This window comes from Leptinotarsa decemlineata, unplaced genomic scaffold (assembly GCF_025532065.1).
Source record: "Leptinotarsa decemlineata unplaced genomic scaffold, Ldec_3_MD MMD2_tig00026328_RagTag_RagTag, whole genome shotgun sequence".
NCBI lineage: Eukaryota > Metazoa > Arthropoda > Insecta > Coleoptera > Chrysomelidae > Leptinotarsa > Leptinotarsa decemlineata.
Window position 1 is genome coordinate 28,716,677 of NW_027412688.1, and position 14,010 is coordinate 28,730,686.

The following is a 14,010-nucleotide window of genomic DNA, read 5'->3' on the forward strand; positions in this document are numbered from 1 at the left end:
ATCGATGAGAGCATATGAAATACAAAACTATGTAGACCATACAGTCGATACAATAGAAAATATCCAGAAGTTGAATAGTAGTAATAAAGAAGCAATCTTTGTTTACGTCATGATCATGATCACAATTAGTCATAATTATTGTCCGAAAATACCTCAATCAAAAACAGCTATTCAATATAAACTTCCAGTTTCAATAAATAGGTTAACCCAAATTCTATTTTATTCAGAAGATCGAAATTGACCAACACTTTCTTGAAGTTCTGCAAATGCCAAGTTCAGAGATATTATTATTATAATACTTATTACTTTATGAATTGTCGACATGAAATTTGTGGAAGATGTTTAGTAGTTTAAAAAAAAATATATATAACTCTTTCAAATCATGTTTAGTAGAATATTGCATAATAACTTTCTGAAAAAACTAAATAGAATTTTCAAAAAATAAATACTCTTTTCTAGTTTGAACAAAAACTAATTAATGTTGAAACCAAATTCTTTGTTTTTATTTCTATGACTTAGAATATTGTCCCAACAACAACAACAATCTGATTGAGTATATAACGAGTTAAAACAAGTTCAACAAAACAAATCTTGATTGTCAATTCATAGTTTGACTCCAGTAACTAAGTCTGATCTGCCAAATATCCTCAAGTGGTGAAGAACGTATATTGTCGAGGAAGAAATTGAGGAAATTAACTAACTTGCATAATCCACAAGTTTATTGACTCTTGCAAATCTTTTTTTCCCACCAAGATATTTGGTTCATACCAGCCTATCAAGAACTAGTACAACACACCATATTCTCAAGAACATTACATCATATTTGAGAGAAACCTAGATTTGTTAATTTATATGTCAATTATTGTATAAAGGAATAATTGACTCATTAATTTATTTTCTTTATCGTGCTTCAATCAACTTGTCAATACAAGTCCTTCTCGAGAGATATACTTATTTTTTTTAACAATCATCCTATTACATAAACGAATTTGGATTTTGTTTAATCTGTATTCTGACTTGATTTCAAACTTGGCATGTGAGTTGTTACGTCACTTTTGAAGTACTTCAATTTAATTGTATTGCGGTTTATTATCTGTCAATTTCATTATTAGTTTTACTCGTTGCTTTTGTATTATATTTAAATTTTATGCAGACATTTTGTCAACTGACCTTCCTATATGTTTATGACGACAGTTGACATCAAATACAAGAGGATAACTTGTATCGGTATAAGTGACAACTTGAAATGGTTCAATGCAATACTTTAATGTGTGATAATTTTTTTATTGTAGAAGTGAAATAAAAACATTTTCACTTACCACATCTTTGCCTGATGGAATTTCCTGATTGTTATGTTCCAGTAAATATCCCAATTCTTTATAGTCCAGTTTTTCCAATTTATCACGGTGTTTGAATAAAATTTTACATTGTTCTCGATATTCTTTCTCAATTGGATCTGAAACTGGGTCCTCAATCTTAATTTTTTTCTCCTCTGGAATGTCTTCTTGCTTAATAGCACTGCAATGATACCCAAGTGAAGTTACGAAATCAATGCAACTTAAATCAAAAATAAGCATGAACAATGCAACTTTGTTTCATAATTCATCTCCATTACAGCTTCAAATTCCTTAAAAAGTGGATCAAAAACCACTAGAATAAAAAGTATATTATAGTTCATTTTCAAAAGTGGCACAATAACATTATCATGCCAAACCCTCACAGGATGCTTCACATTAATTATCTTCATTTCTACCTATTCTCTTCTATTGAGAATGGGTATTTTTGTATTGACGGAGGTGGGCTGAGAAAGTGAAGAAAATTATAAGGGGAGAATCGTCGAATCACTATTAGAGAAGTTGCAGATGTTGACATATCAGTTGGCTCTAAGCGTCCCAATGGTGAACCTGAATCTGAAGAAGCTATAGTATAGTGAAAAGAGGTTTTCGGTTTTGTGAACTGATACTTGAATGACTTATTATTATTACCATCAACTCGATTCATGTAGGAATGTGTATACGTGGTGCACTTTTAATTACTTTGGAAATGTCAGTAATGTATATCGTCTTTTTTAAAAAACTATCCTATATATGTATTTTATTCAATCTTAATCAGTTTTTAAGTGAATTTGTATATATTAGGATTCCTATTTCAAATGAATATTTATCTATTGTATTTTCAGATCAACATCCCCTTTCACATATGCACATACTGACATGAAAAGTCACTGTACTGTTACCATTTCCTTTCATCCATTTTCATTTTATTTATTCTTTCATATATCTCAAATCTGATAACACTTTTTTAGACAATGGAAGTCCAAATTTGAAACATTTGAATAAATTTTGTCTCTTTATAATACTAGTTTCAAACTAAACTGGATGTCAGAAAACCGTGTAGAAAATATCAATGAAATTGCATGCAATCTGACTATAACCATATCTTTCCAGAATTACTAGTTTATGCGAGTTGAGTAGATATTCGAATAATGAATACTTCAATTTCAATCAGAAACTGCTCTTTAGTCTTAGTGCTTGGATAGTCCATAAAGTGGACTTTATGTCTGCGAGAAGAAATAAAATACACTAACATGTACAGCTGCCAGACTGAGTCATGGCCGGTGAGAAGCCCCTCCCTCAATACAATAAGTATTTATGTACGATTTCTCCCACTGGCCATGACTCAGTCCGAAAGCTGTAGTTGGTACCTAAACCGTGAAAACCATAATGAATTGTTTCAACAAAAGAAATCAGTTCAAAATTCCATATTGTTAGACTGTTCATGAGAAAGTTTAAGAAACATGAGACCCTGGTCTTGGTCAACGCAAGGAAGGTTTATGGACTAGAATAACGAAAATTTTCTAATATTCCTTACACAACTTGTTTCTTCACATTTTTCTGGTCCTCCTGTTTCAGTGACTTGAATCCTGGCAACTTATCTCCAGATTCAAAATATCCCAAGTCAGATCTCACTTGTGCAAAACATGTCACATGGTGCCACAAGTCTTGGCCTCCATATTTACGTCCAACTTCAGTATCAAAATCTTTTTTAGAAATGCGTACCTGAAAATAATTCCATCAATTAGAAAAAAAAATAAATAAGTTACTGAAAAATACCTCATCTTTCAGAATTTTCTGTTCACAGCCTCGGCATAAGGCTCTTCCAGATTTGGCATATTCAATGGTAAAATCCTTAAGTGCTTCTTTTTTCAACTGGGCATCTGGGCCACCTGCTCTCTTTTTACCTTTCTTGTCTGGTACTATTGCCACTGTTGCTATACCAACTCGAGCTTTTATTCTGTCCTGATCTTCTACTCTCAGGGATTCATAATGATCAATATCGTCGGTGGTTTTTGGTCTTTGTTTATTGAAGAAACAATCAAAATGATGCCAGTTCGGATTTTTTCCATCATGAAACGGGGACTGAAAAAAAATCCCAATTATCTCCGAGTATAGTGTTGTGAACCAATCTGAAAGTACTTTCTTGTAATAAAATCATTCTGGGCTTATAGAAGCTTTCTTTCAAGAATACTATTCTGGATTTATACATTTTCAGGCGCCTATCAAAAGTTTTAATAGTACCTGCACTTTTAGTTATTTCAAAAGGTAAATAGTAAATGGAAATCTAAAAGTAATTTAGATTGCAGTGTGAAAAATTGGATTTTGTTTAATTTGTAATATATTTCCATTTGCAAGTCATTCCTCCATTCAAATAAAATTAATTTTTTGACAGTTACGTTATTAATACCAATTTAAAGACATACTTCGATTACATTCCTTTATAACTAATAACTGAAGTTGATTTTGATTTCTTTAAACTTCATTTCATAATGTTACGGCTTATCATACAACAATTTTACTTTTACTTCAATAATAAGGAATGAAAATGATTCATTGAGTCATTCATACACCACTATATTCTGATTTAACAAATTTTCCTTCAAAATATTGACTTGTATAGATTTAAAAAAAATTGAAATGGCAAATGTTTGGTAAAAGTTGGGCGATGAAACAATACACATGCATCATCAAAATTTAAAAAAAAATTAAATGTTTTTCCGTTAACCACCTGTTGAACCCCTATGAACCAAAACCCTCAGAAGTCGCAAGACAATAAGGCAAGTGTCTTATTGTGAAACAAAATGTTGGCTGTTGAGGATGACAGTGTTCCATGTAAGTGATATTTTACCTCTTTCATTTACTATATTGTGTAGCAATCCTATGAACGATATCTGATTCAATTCCACAACAAATGTTTGAAATACAAACTGAACAGGAAAAAGTTTTTTTTATATAATTCATTGTTCATATTAGAGTAGTTGTTTCGAAACCTTTTTTTTGTGTACTTCAATGTTTATATGAAAGTAGTTGTATTGATAGGTTTTTCTTACAATTTGTGTCTGAAATTTACTTCCATGCATGAACAACTCATCTTTGTATACAATTTATTTTGGAAGATTCCTTAATATAAAGATGAAGAAAGCCAAAAGTTTTCCTTCCCAAAAATTAATCTCTCCTAAAAATATACTCCTTTCAACTCAAACCAATTACCCATATATTCAATCCTCTGGACTAGGTTGGTTCCAGTTAATAAGAATAATTTCATTTCATAAACTACACCTTATAATTTGATCTTCTCAAACTTTATTTTCAAAAAATATATCACATGTTTCGCTATCACAGTAGCTTTTTCACTGAGATAGCGAAACATGTGATATATTTTTTGAAAATAAACTTTGTGAAGATCAAAGCATAAGGTGTAGTTTATGAAATTACTATGGATCTTCATCAAGAAACGGCCGAATCAATCAGAAAAAAAAAATTATTATATTTTACTTTCCAAAATTTACTATAACAGTGAAATGTTTCAACCTAGTGCTCACTCATGGATGGTCAATATTACCTAAGAACTTAGTTCATAGTTTATCATGAATACATTTAAATAGTTTCGATGCTAAGATGAACAAGTAAATTAAAAATTTAGTTTTGTTATAGATCCAAGGGAGACTATAAATGAAGCAAGTTGTGGCAAATAAAGTGCAGGATTAAATCAAAGTAGTTTATAGTTGAAACTCATAGGATTAACTTCAACAGGGTTTCCTGTATTGCAAAAGGTCAATACAACTTTAAGAACTATCAATTTCGATTGATATTCCCTCGCAATGATATTTGAGGAATATTTACTAATTATAGAGTGGAATATTATCAAAATCGTAAATATATAATGAAGATTAAAAAGTGATGTTGGCAAAATAAATTGTATTATATGCATCTCAAATTTTCAACTTTTTGGCCTTCATATAGTTTCAGAAGAAAGATCTAGACATATTCATCATTAAGTATAATTTTCATAAACTTTAGAAAATAAATAGAAAGTCTAGTGCTCCAGACAAAGAAAACTGTCCTTAACTGGCAGAAGAAAACACTCAGAAATGGCCAGGCACAACAAAAAATTCCAGTGACTTGCCTGGTGATCAACTTCTTAGGGATCAAATCAAAATAGTTTGTGACCTACTATCAACTGATCCTGTCTGAATTGCCAAAAATATGTGAATAAATCAACAGAGAAGTTTTCAAACAAATCAAAGATATTTTGGTAGAAAAACGTAGGCCACTAAAATAGCAATTTACTAGATACACAGAAGAAATAACTTACTTAATTCAATAATTGTAAACATAACAAAGGATCTTATCCAATTTCTGTAAACAATATTCACAACGTTGTCTTACCTGGACCATAACGGCAAGACGCAATTCACCCTTTGAAATTGTCGATTTACAGCCTTTACAACTGGCACGGCCAGATTTTGCATATTCAGCTAAATATGGTAAATCCATTTCAACTGCTAACAACTAATGAAATATAAAATCAAGAAAGTATTTAATAATAACACCATCAACAAATCATATATACGGTTTCATAGCACTTTTTTGACAACACAAAAACAACCTACAAAATTTGCAATCGCAGCGCGGGAATAATAATGACAGTTACAGTGTTGCCATGTTGTAATATTGCTCTCAAACATGGCAGTTAGAACTTTGCTTTCGTGGTTTGGAAGGGAAAAGATCTTAACGTAAGTTTCTAGGATGCAGTTTGAAAATTTCAATTTGAAATTCAAAATTCAGATGATTTCTCCATCAAAACTTGACCCAACCTCAATTTGAAGTCTGAATTTCCGAGCTGAATGTCGAAACAATAATAATCCAAGATTAAAATCGGAAATATTGAAGAAAATAAATACTGTGACCTTTCTAGACATCACAGGTTGCACCTAAAACACAACCGCTTCCAAAATTCTTGTCAATTTCACCTCGACAGCTAATGATACCAATCACTATATACTAAAAGTGTATCGATACAATCGATTCAATTTTCATTGATATTCCAAACATTTTGTTTCAAGTATATTCCGTTTCACTTCCACTTTTAACCAGTGTCCTCACCCCGCAGTTCCACACTTCCATAGAAGAAATTTCAGTTTCTATGAAGTCCTAAAATAATGGAGCTACTGGAAGTTTTTTCCTACTTATTCGAACCTACTTATCACTGTCATAGGGGGCTGTAAAAAATAGGCACAGAAAACGTAATATTTCCTATAAATTTCAACACGAAATATCACTTTTTGCATTGTTCTTAGATATGAGCAAATTTGACCATCGTTTGTCTGCTTGTCTGATGTGAAAATAACAGGAATATTCGTAGTGCTGTTATTTCCTAACCAAATGGCATCTCAACCATTGCTCAATGCTAAGGGCTAAGGTTTGTGTACCGTACAGAACACAGATTACCGCAGTAGTAGTATAAGATTTTCAGAAGATGTATGACTCTGAGCCCATAAGTTATTTCTAAGGGAACCTCGAGATACCAACGTCCTGTCTTTGTAGCAATGCCTTGTCAAGAAAGTGTGAAACTCTCTTTCATGGAACCAGAAGTAAATATCAAACTAAAATGCAACCTTGAGTCTACAGAGGATATGGATATCGACTCCAATGACCTCCCTGTACCACTGGATCGAGAGGGTTAGCTTCTCAACTCTATTACTTCTCCTCTGGTATCTGCCATGTGGTTGGTATATGTATCATTTCAGAACATACCGAAATTTCAAGAGTAAATAAAGTCTTAATTTCGGGATGAAAGTCCAAATTCGAGATGATAGTCGAAATTTCATTATATTGCAAAAAAATATGGCACTGTCTTCCGATAGTAAAAGTCTCTTCATATGATTATTCAGACTACAGTTACCTGTAACTAGGCCTGTTAAAAAACACAGTTCAGTTCATCACTAACCATTGTTTGATATTATATTTCTAAAGATGTATAAATGTTTTGGAATTGGCCAATTCTTAAAGAGTTTGCTAGAAATCTGAAACTTTTGTAGCAGTTCAGGTATTCAGTGTTTGTTTTGCATAATCTAAAGCGATGTAAATCACAGATTTTATTTCGATAAAACTTTTCTTCACAAGACAGGTCGCAGCTTCATTACCTTACAGGCCAGAGTGGCGAAGAATCCAGATCAGGAATATTTTCTGACAGTTCATTACCAATCTAGAAATCACTAGGTAAGAGCCAAGTACCCCTAGACCCACTTGGCTATTCGAGAATATTTTTATCAATTCAAGTGTGAAATTTGTTTCTGCCAGTCTGAACCACACACAAATCAATAGCGTAGATTTCCGCTTGAGATATGGTCGCATATGTCCCTAGCCAGGTTGATAATTCCAGTTCTGGGTCTGCGATTGCATATATATATATATATATATATATATATATATATATATATATATATATATATATATATATATATATATATATATATATATATATATATATATATATATATATATATATATATATATATATATATATATATATATATATATATATATACAGGGTCCTGCAACAGTGGCGCGGTGTTCCATATCTCTATATAGGAAGCAGATAGGAATCTAATTTTCTATAATATTACCTTATTGCTCGAGCTCGACAAAATAAAAATATTGGCGGTCACACAGGGTGTTCGATTTTTTCTGGGCGGATCCCAACTGTGTCTTTTTAAATGGCAACCTATATTTTTTATCGCTTTTTCGGTTTCTTCATAGAAAATAAAATAAACTTTATGTATATCTGCACTTCGAAAATATTGACGGTTTTCGAGATATCTAGCATGACAGGTTTTTTTTTCCAATATTCGTCACTCAGAATATTTGAAATTATAAAGTGGTGCCAAGTCCAGTTGAAATTTTTTTTTGGTCGAATATTCTACATTGGTAACTCTCTCAAACGATATATCTGAAATCGACCTGTGATATACAGGGTATGAAAAACCGCTTGCCAAATATTGTAAATGAAAATTTGCAAAATCTTCCTTATATTAAATGGAACACCCTGTATATTATTGATCCATAAGAAGCACCAACGAAACCTCTACAAATTTCATTGAGTATTTCCTATGGCTAAGTTCAATAGTTTTTCTTAAATGAGCATTTCTTTCGAAAAATGGTCATTTTTTCAAAGCGAAATCCATTTGACGACTGATAAGAATATACAAAAAATACCCTTTCCTTAAAATATCGCCCATTCCTAAAATTACCTGTTGCTAGATAAACAAGTTGCGAATTACACCACAAAATGGACGTTCTTGAATAGTTACAATAATTTCAAAAATCTCGGAATTTGTGCCATATTCTTTCGGTCTAAAACAACCTTTCAGCGAATGAAATATTTATTGGAAATCAAGTAGTCTGGCAAATGACAGAACAAAATATTTGGCTGCAAATGAATATTGAAATTTTTAGTCAATCGTGAAGTTGAACTGTCGGTATAATTTCATCAGAATGTTGTTATCAAAAAGTGATTTGATTGATATGATTTTCATATTAGGTGAATCAGACAGGAATTGTTTATTGGCAAGTAGAATTTATTCTCAACGGTATCCAGATAGAAGGCGTCCAGATGAAAGATCTTTCCGAAAGGTCTTGGGACGATTCGTTGAAACTGGATCTATTAATTATTCCAAACATGAGCGCATCAAGCCAGCTACTAATGAAGATAATGAATTGCAAGTTCTTCTTGCTGTTGAAGAAGATCCTAGTAGGAGTCAACGACAAATTGGGGAAATAGTGGATATAAGTGAGAGATCAGTGCAACGAGTATTGAAGAAACATCGCTTGCATCCATACCACGTTCAGTTACATCAAGAACTACTGTATGCTGCCTTCGAGAAAAGAGTGAGATTTTGCAATTGGGCCATGAACAATATTCGTCGAAACGAAAATTTTTTCAATAATATTTTATGGTCGGATGAATCGACATTCCATAAAAATGGATTTGTAAATCGACATAATTACCATTATTATGCGACAGAAAATCCTCACTTATTGAGACAGGTGGATTATCAACATAGGTGGTCGATAAATGTCTGGGGAGGCATCATTGGAGAATATGTAATTGGTCTATACTTTTTTGAGGGACATATGAATGGTGCAATGTATCTCAATTTCTTACGAAATGATTTACCAGGTTTGTTAGATGATATTCCTCTTGACCTCCGCAATAGAATGTGGTTACAACATGATGGTGCACCTGCTCACTATTCGGCAGAAGTGAGAGATCATCTAAATGAAGTATTTCCCAATAAATGGATAGGACGGAATGGGCCTGTACGGTGGCCCGCTAGATCACCAGATTTGACGAAACTAGATTTTTTCTTATGGGGATACATAAAAAATATGGTTTACGTTTAGCCACCAACTTCTCCCGAAAATATGCGACTTAGAATAACGAATGCTTTTCGCAGCATTACACCAGCTGTCTTGCGCAGGGTAGAACAGTCTTTCAAACATAGACTTCAGCTCTGCATTCAAGAAAATGGAAGACATGTTGAACATATTTTATGAAAGTTTCATTATCAACCTTAATTAAACTCTCCCTTTTGTAGTTTTGTAATTTGCCAGTTGACAAATTTGAATATCTAGAACTCAAGCTCTGAATGAATATAATAACATGAAAAAAATAGTTATTTATAATGTTTCTTTCTTTTAACTTGTTTGGTTTGATATTGCACGATTTATGAGTGAAATTCTGCATCCAATGAAAAAATAATTTTCCATTTAGCAAAAAGTGATAGGTACATACATTTATTTCGTTAAAAAATATTTGTTTGGACACCTTCTCATGTACAAAATTGAAACAAGATATCTTTCGTATATTTTAATCAGTCGTCAAATGGATTTCGCTTTGAAAAAATGACCATTTTTCGAAAGAAATGCTCATTTAAGAAAAACTATTGAACTTAGCCATAGGGAATACTTAATGAAATTTGTAGAGGTTTCGTTGGCGCTTCTTATGGATCAATAATATACAGGGTGTTCCATTTAATATAAGGAAGATTTTGCAAATTTTCATTTACAATATTTGGCAAGCGGTTTTTCATACCCTGTATATCACAGGTCGATTTCAGATATATCGTTTGTGAGAGTTACCAATGTAGAATATTCGACCAAAAAAAAATTTCAACTGGACTTGGCACCACTTTATAATTTCAAATATTCTGAGTGACGAATATTGGAAAAAAAAACCTGTCATGCTAGATATCTCGAAAACCGTCAATATTTTTGAAGTGCAGATATACATAAAGTTTATTTTATTTTCTATGAAGAAACCGAAAAAGCGATAAAAAATATAGGTTGCCATTTAAAAAGACACAGTTGGGATCCGCCCAGAAAAAATCGAACACCCTGTGTGACCGCCAATATTTTTATTTTGTCGAGCTCGAGCAATAAGGTAATATTATAGAAAATTAGATTCCTATCTGCTTCCTATATAGAGATATGGAACACCGCGCCACTGTTGCAGGACCCTGTATATAAAGTACTTGATAAAAGTACTTGATAAAAATAGCTGCGTTTACGCAGCTATTTTTATCAAGTACTTTCTTGGTTTTTTCTCATTTTGTCTTCAATCGAGGACCGCCTGCCCGGGACTGACGATGCCCAATAGGCTGAAACAGCTGTATACCGGTGGCTCTTAAATTGAAATCAATATGGGAATGATCAAAGAGTACTTATCTATTTATTTATTATTTTTTGATTTTCATGGAATTATTTTCCAGCAGCTTGACTGCATTAACCTTTCTAGATTTCATATCATTTCTAGAAACATGTGGATTCGTTTTCCGATGGCATTTCAGGTTAGCTTCCCAAATTTCTGCTACCGCAGTTGTCGGTTGATTGGTCAAACCACCAACACTGACATAAAAACTTGGCAAGTTGACTTGGGTGTCACACCAATAGGTGGTTCCACTTATGTTTCGCTTGCGTTTACGCAGCTATTTTTATCAAGTACTTTCTTGGTTTTTTCTCATTTTGTCTACTAATCGCATTCGACCTGCCTCGGGGCCTGATCCGGTGGATTGGGTCTTTCCTGAGAGGCCGAACATTTCAGGTTAGAGTAGAGGGCTCTCTGTCTGACAACAGAGAGATCCTCGCTGGAGTGCCACAGGGGGCCGTGCTCTCTCCCACGCTATATTCTCTTTACACCAGCGACCTTCCGAGGTCCGAGCATGTGAAGGTATCCCTCTACGCCGATGACACGGCTCTCCTCTCATCTTCCATGGGTCGGGAGCTCGGGATCGTCTATATGCAACGTGCATTGGGCGACCTCGAGCGCTGGTACCTCGAGTGGAAGATCCGAGTGAATCCGGATAAAACTCAGGCAATAACCATGGGAAGAACGATAGCTTCTCCGGCCATGAAAGTGAGAATCTCTGGAAGGGAGATTGATTGGCAAACGCGGGTCAAGTACCTAGGTCTTATTATAGACCGTAGACTCACCTGGAACCCGCACCTGTTAAGCGTGAAGGCAAAGATCCAGGGTCGGGTGGCAAGCCTGTACCCTTTGATCAATAGAAGATCTAAGCTGAGCCTAAAGAACAAAATCACGATCTATAACATGATGTTCAAGTCTGTCATCATGTATGCTTCAGGCGTTTGGGGACAAGCGGCTCCGACTAATATCTCCATCTTGGAGACTTTACAAAATAAAATTTTACGGATGATTGTGAATGCTCCGTGGTTCGTGCGGAATGAAGCCATCCGCAGAGATTTGAAGCTGCCTTCCATTCAGCAGTCCATTCAGTCGAGGAATCGGCGAGTTTTAGATTATGCTGAAACTCACGAAAATCCTTTAGTCAGGGAAGCTATAGATTACGCTGTAGACGACCCCTCCCGATATAGAAGGCCCCGACACTCTGTCGTATGAGGCCCCTATGTCCTCTGTTAACAGATGAATAATATCTTCATCTATCTCACCCCAGCCAGGTAGGGGTATAACGCGAAGGGCGGTATGGATGTCTAAGGACTTTCATGCCACCATCAAACATCAGTTGTGACCCATTTGTCTCTCTGACAAACTTCAGTTAAAAGGGGAAGGGGGCCAGGCTCCAACCTGAATAAAGTCAAGATGGTTAACGTCTCATTTTGTCTTCAATCGAGGACCGCCTGCCCGGTACTGACGATGCCCAATAGGCTGAAACAGCTGTATACCGGTGGCTCTTAAATTGAAATCAATATGGGAATGATCAAAGAGTACTTATCTATTTATTTATATATATATATATATATATATATATATATATATATATGGATATATATATATATATATATATATATATATATATATATATATATATATATCCATTTGGTAAACCAACATATATCTGCTCTTTATTTATCTTTTCACCGGAAGATCTAGTCCTTTCTATACTCGAAGTTAGGATATCAAGTGAGATGTCATTTCCTATGTCAGCCCATAGTTTGCTACGTTCTGCATATACCTGAGTTGTGCAATTGGCAAGATGAACAATTCTATAATTTGCCTGTCCAATATCTCTCTCTAAAAAGATGTGAAGAAGAGGTTATATAGTCTATAAAGCTTCTCTATGGCCGATACCTGTGTGGTGCAGATGGCACCAGAAATAGCCAAGCAAGCCTCACTGTAAACCAGGAAGCTTCGCCTGTGCCGTTCAATGTAGAGTTTTCGGCCACTAGAAAATTGTTCCATACATGGTAGTTGGTCTGACAATTATTACATCAATTGATTTTATTATACCCTAGCTTACAATACTTTACACAGATCCTTCGACATGTCTTTATGGACAGAGACTAGCTTTGTGTGAAATTTTTTTCAAGGGAGCGTTCTAGGTGAGATTTTCATGGATACTCCTACAATCAGATAAAATACCAAATAAGGGAGATTCAATTCAATTGTAATCAATCAATCAATCAATCAAATATACTTTATTGTCTGAAGAACTACATCTTATAGACAAAGTCATAAATAATAAAAGATACAATCCAAATTGACGAGAAGTAGGGATGTTATTATCATTGCAAAAACATAAAATTCTGCTTTTCACTAGTTTTTCTATGAGTTTAGCAAGGGTAGGAATAAGTGCTATAGGCCGGAAGTTGGAAGGGTCATCATTGGGTCCACCCTTATACAAAGGGATTATCAGAGATGTCTTCAGAAACGATGGGAACTCGACAGATTCAAAAGACTGATTTATGAGTTGTGATAAAACCACTAAGGTTGAATAAGGTAGATTTTCAAAAATTTTAACAGAAATCTAGGTAAATCTACCTATTTTCAAAAGATATTTAGCAAGGGTTGATATCAGAAATAATTGATCCACGGATATCCTAAATCAAGTATCTAATTTCAAATTGCGTGTTAAATGCGGGTTTCTACAATTGATATTCAGCAATCCATTGATTCAATATGGTCATATTGGGATTTTTTTCTGTCAGTTGAATTGAGGAGGATTAAGAGAATAGGTAAAGGATCCAGTAATATAGCAACCCATTGAGGAGGGGGCATAGAAATGGGTGGAGTAGAGTGGTAGGAGTGATAGGTGAAAGACCGGTTCGTGTGAAGACCTTGAGTAGAAGTTTTTGGAAATCATAATTATTACGTACAGTATTGAAAAACTTATTTTCAACGAAAAATTCGTTT

The 14,010-nt window shown here is 34.0% G+C and overlaps 1 protein-coding gene across 1 annotated transcript in view; it reads right to left on the reverse strand.

Annotated features, from left to right (window-relative positions):
• Parp1 (Poly-(ADP-ribose) polymerase) overlaps positions 1–5,955 on the reverse strand; it is a 28,898-nt gene extending 22,943 nt beyond the window's left edge. The window contains exons 1-4 of the mRNA XM_074182318.1: positions 5,727–5,955; positions 3,114–3,419; positions 2,872–3,059; positions 1,320–1,518 (exon numbers count right to left, since the gene is read on the reverse strand). Of these exons, the coding sequence (XP_074038419.1) occupies positions 1,320–1,518; positions 2,872–3,059; positions 3,114–3,419; positions 5,727–5,834 (801 nt within the window). The 5' untranslated portion in view covers positions 5,835–5,955. The remainder of the gene's footprint in view (positions 1–1,319; positions 1,519–2,871; positions 3,060–3,113; positions 3,420–5,726) is intronic.
• Between the last annotated feature and the right edge of the window lie 8,055 nt (positions 5,956–14,010).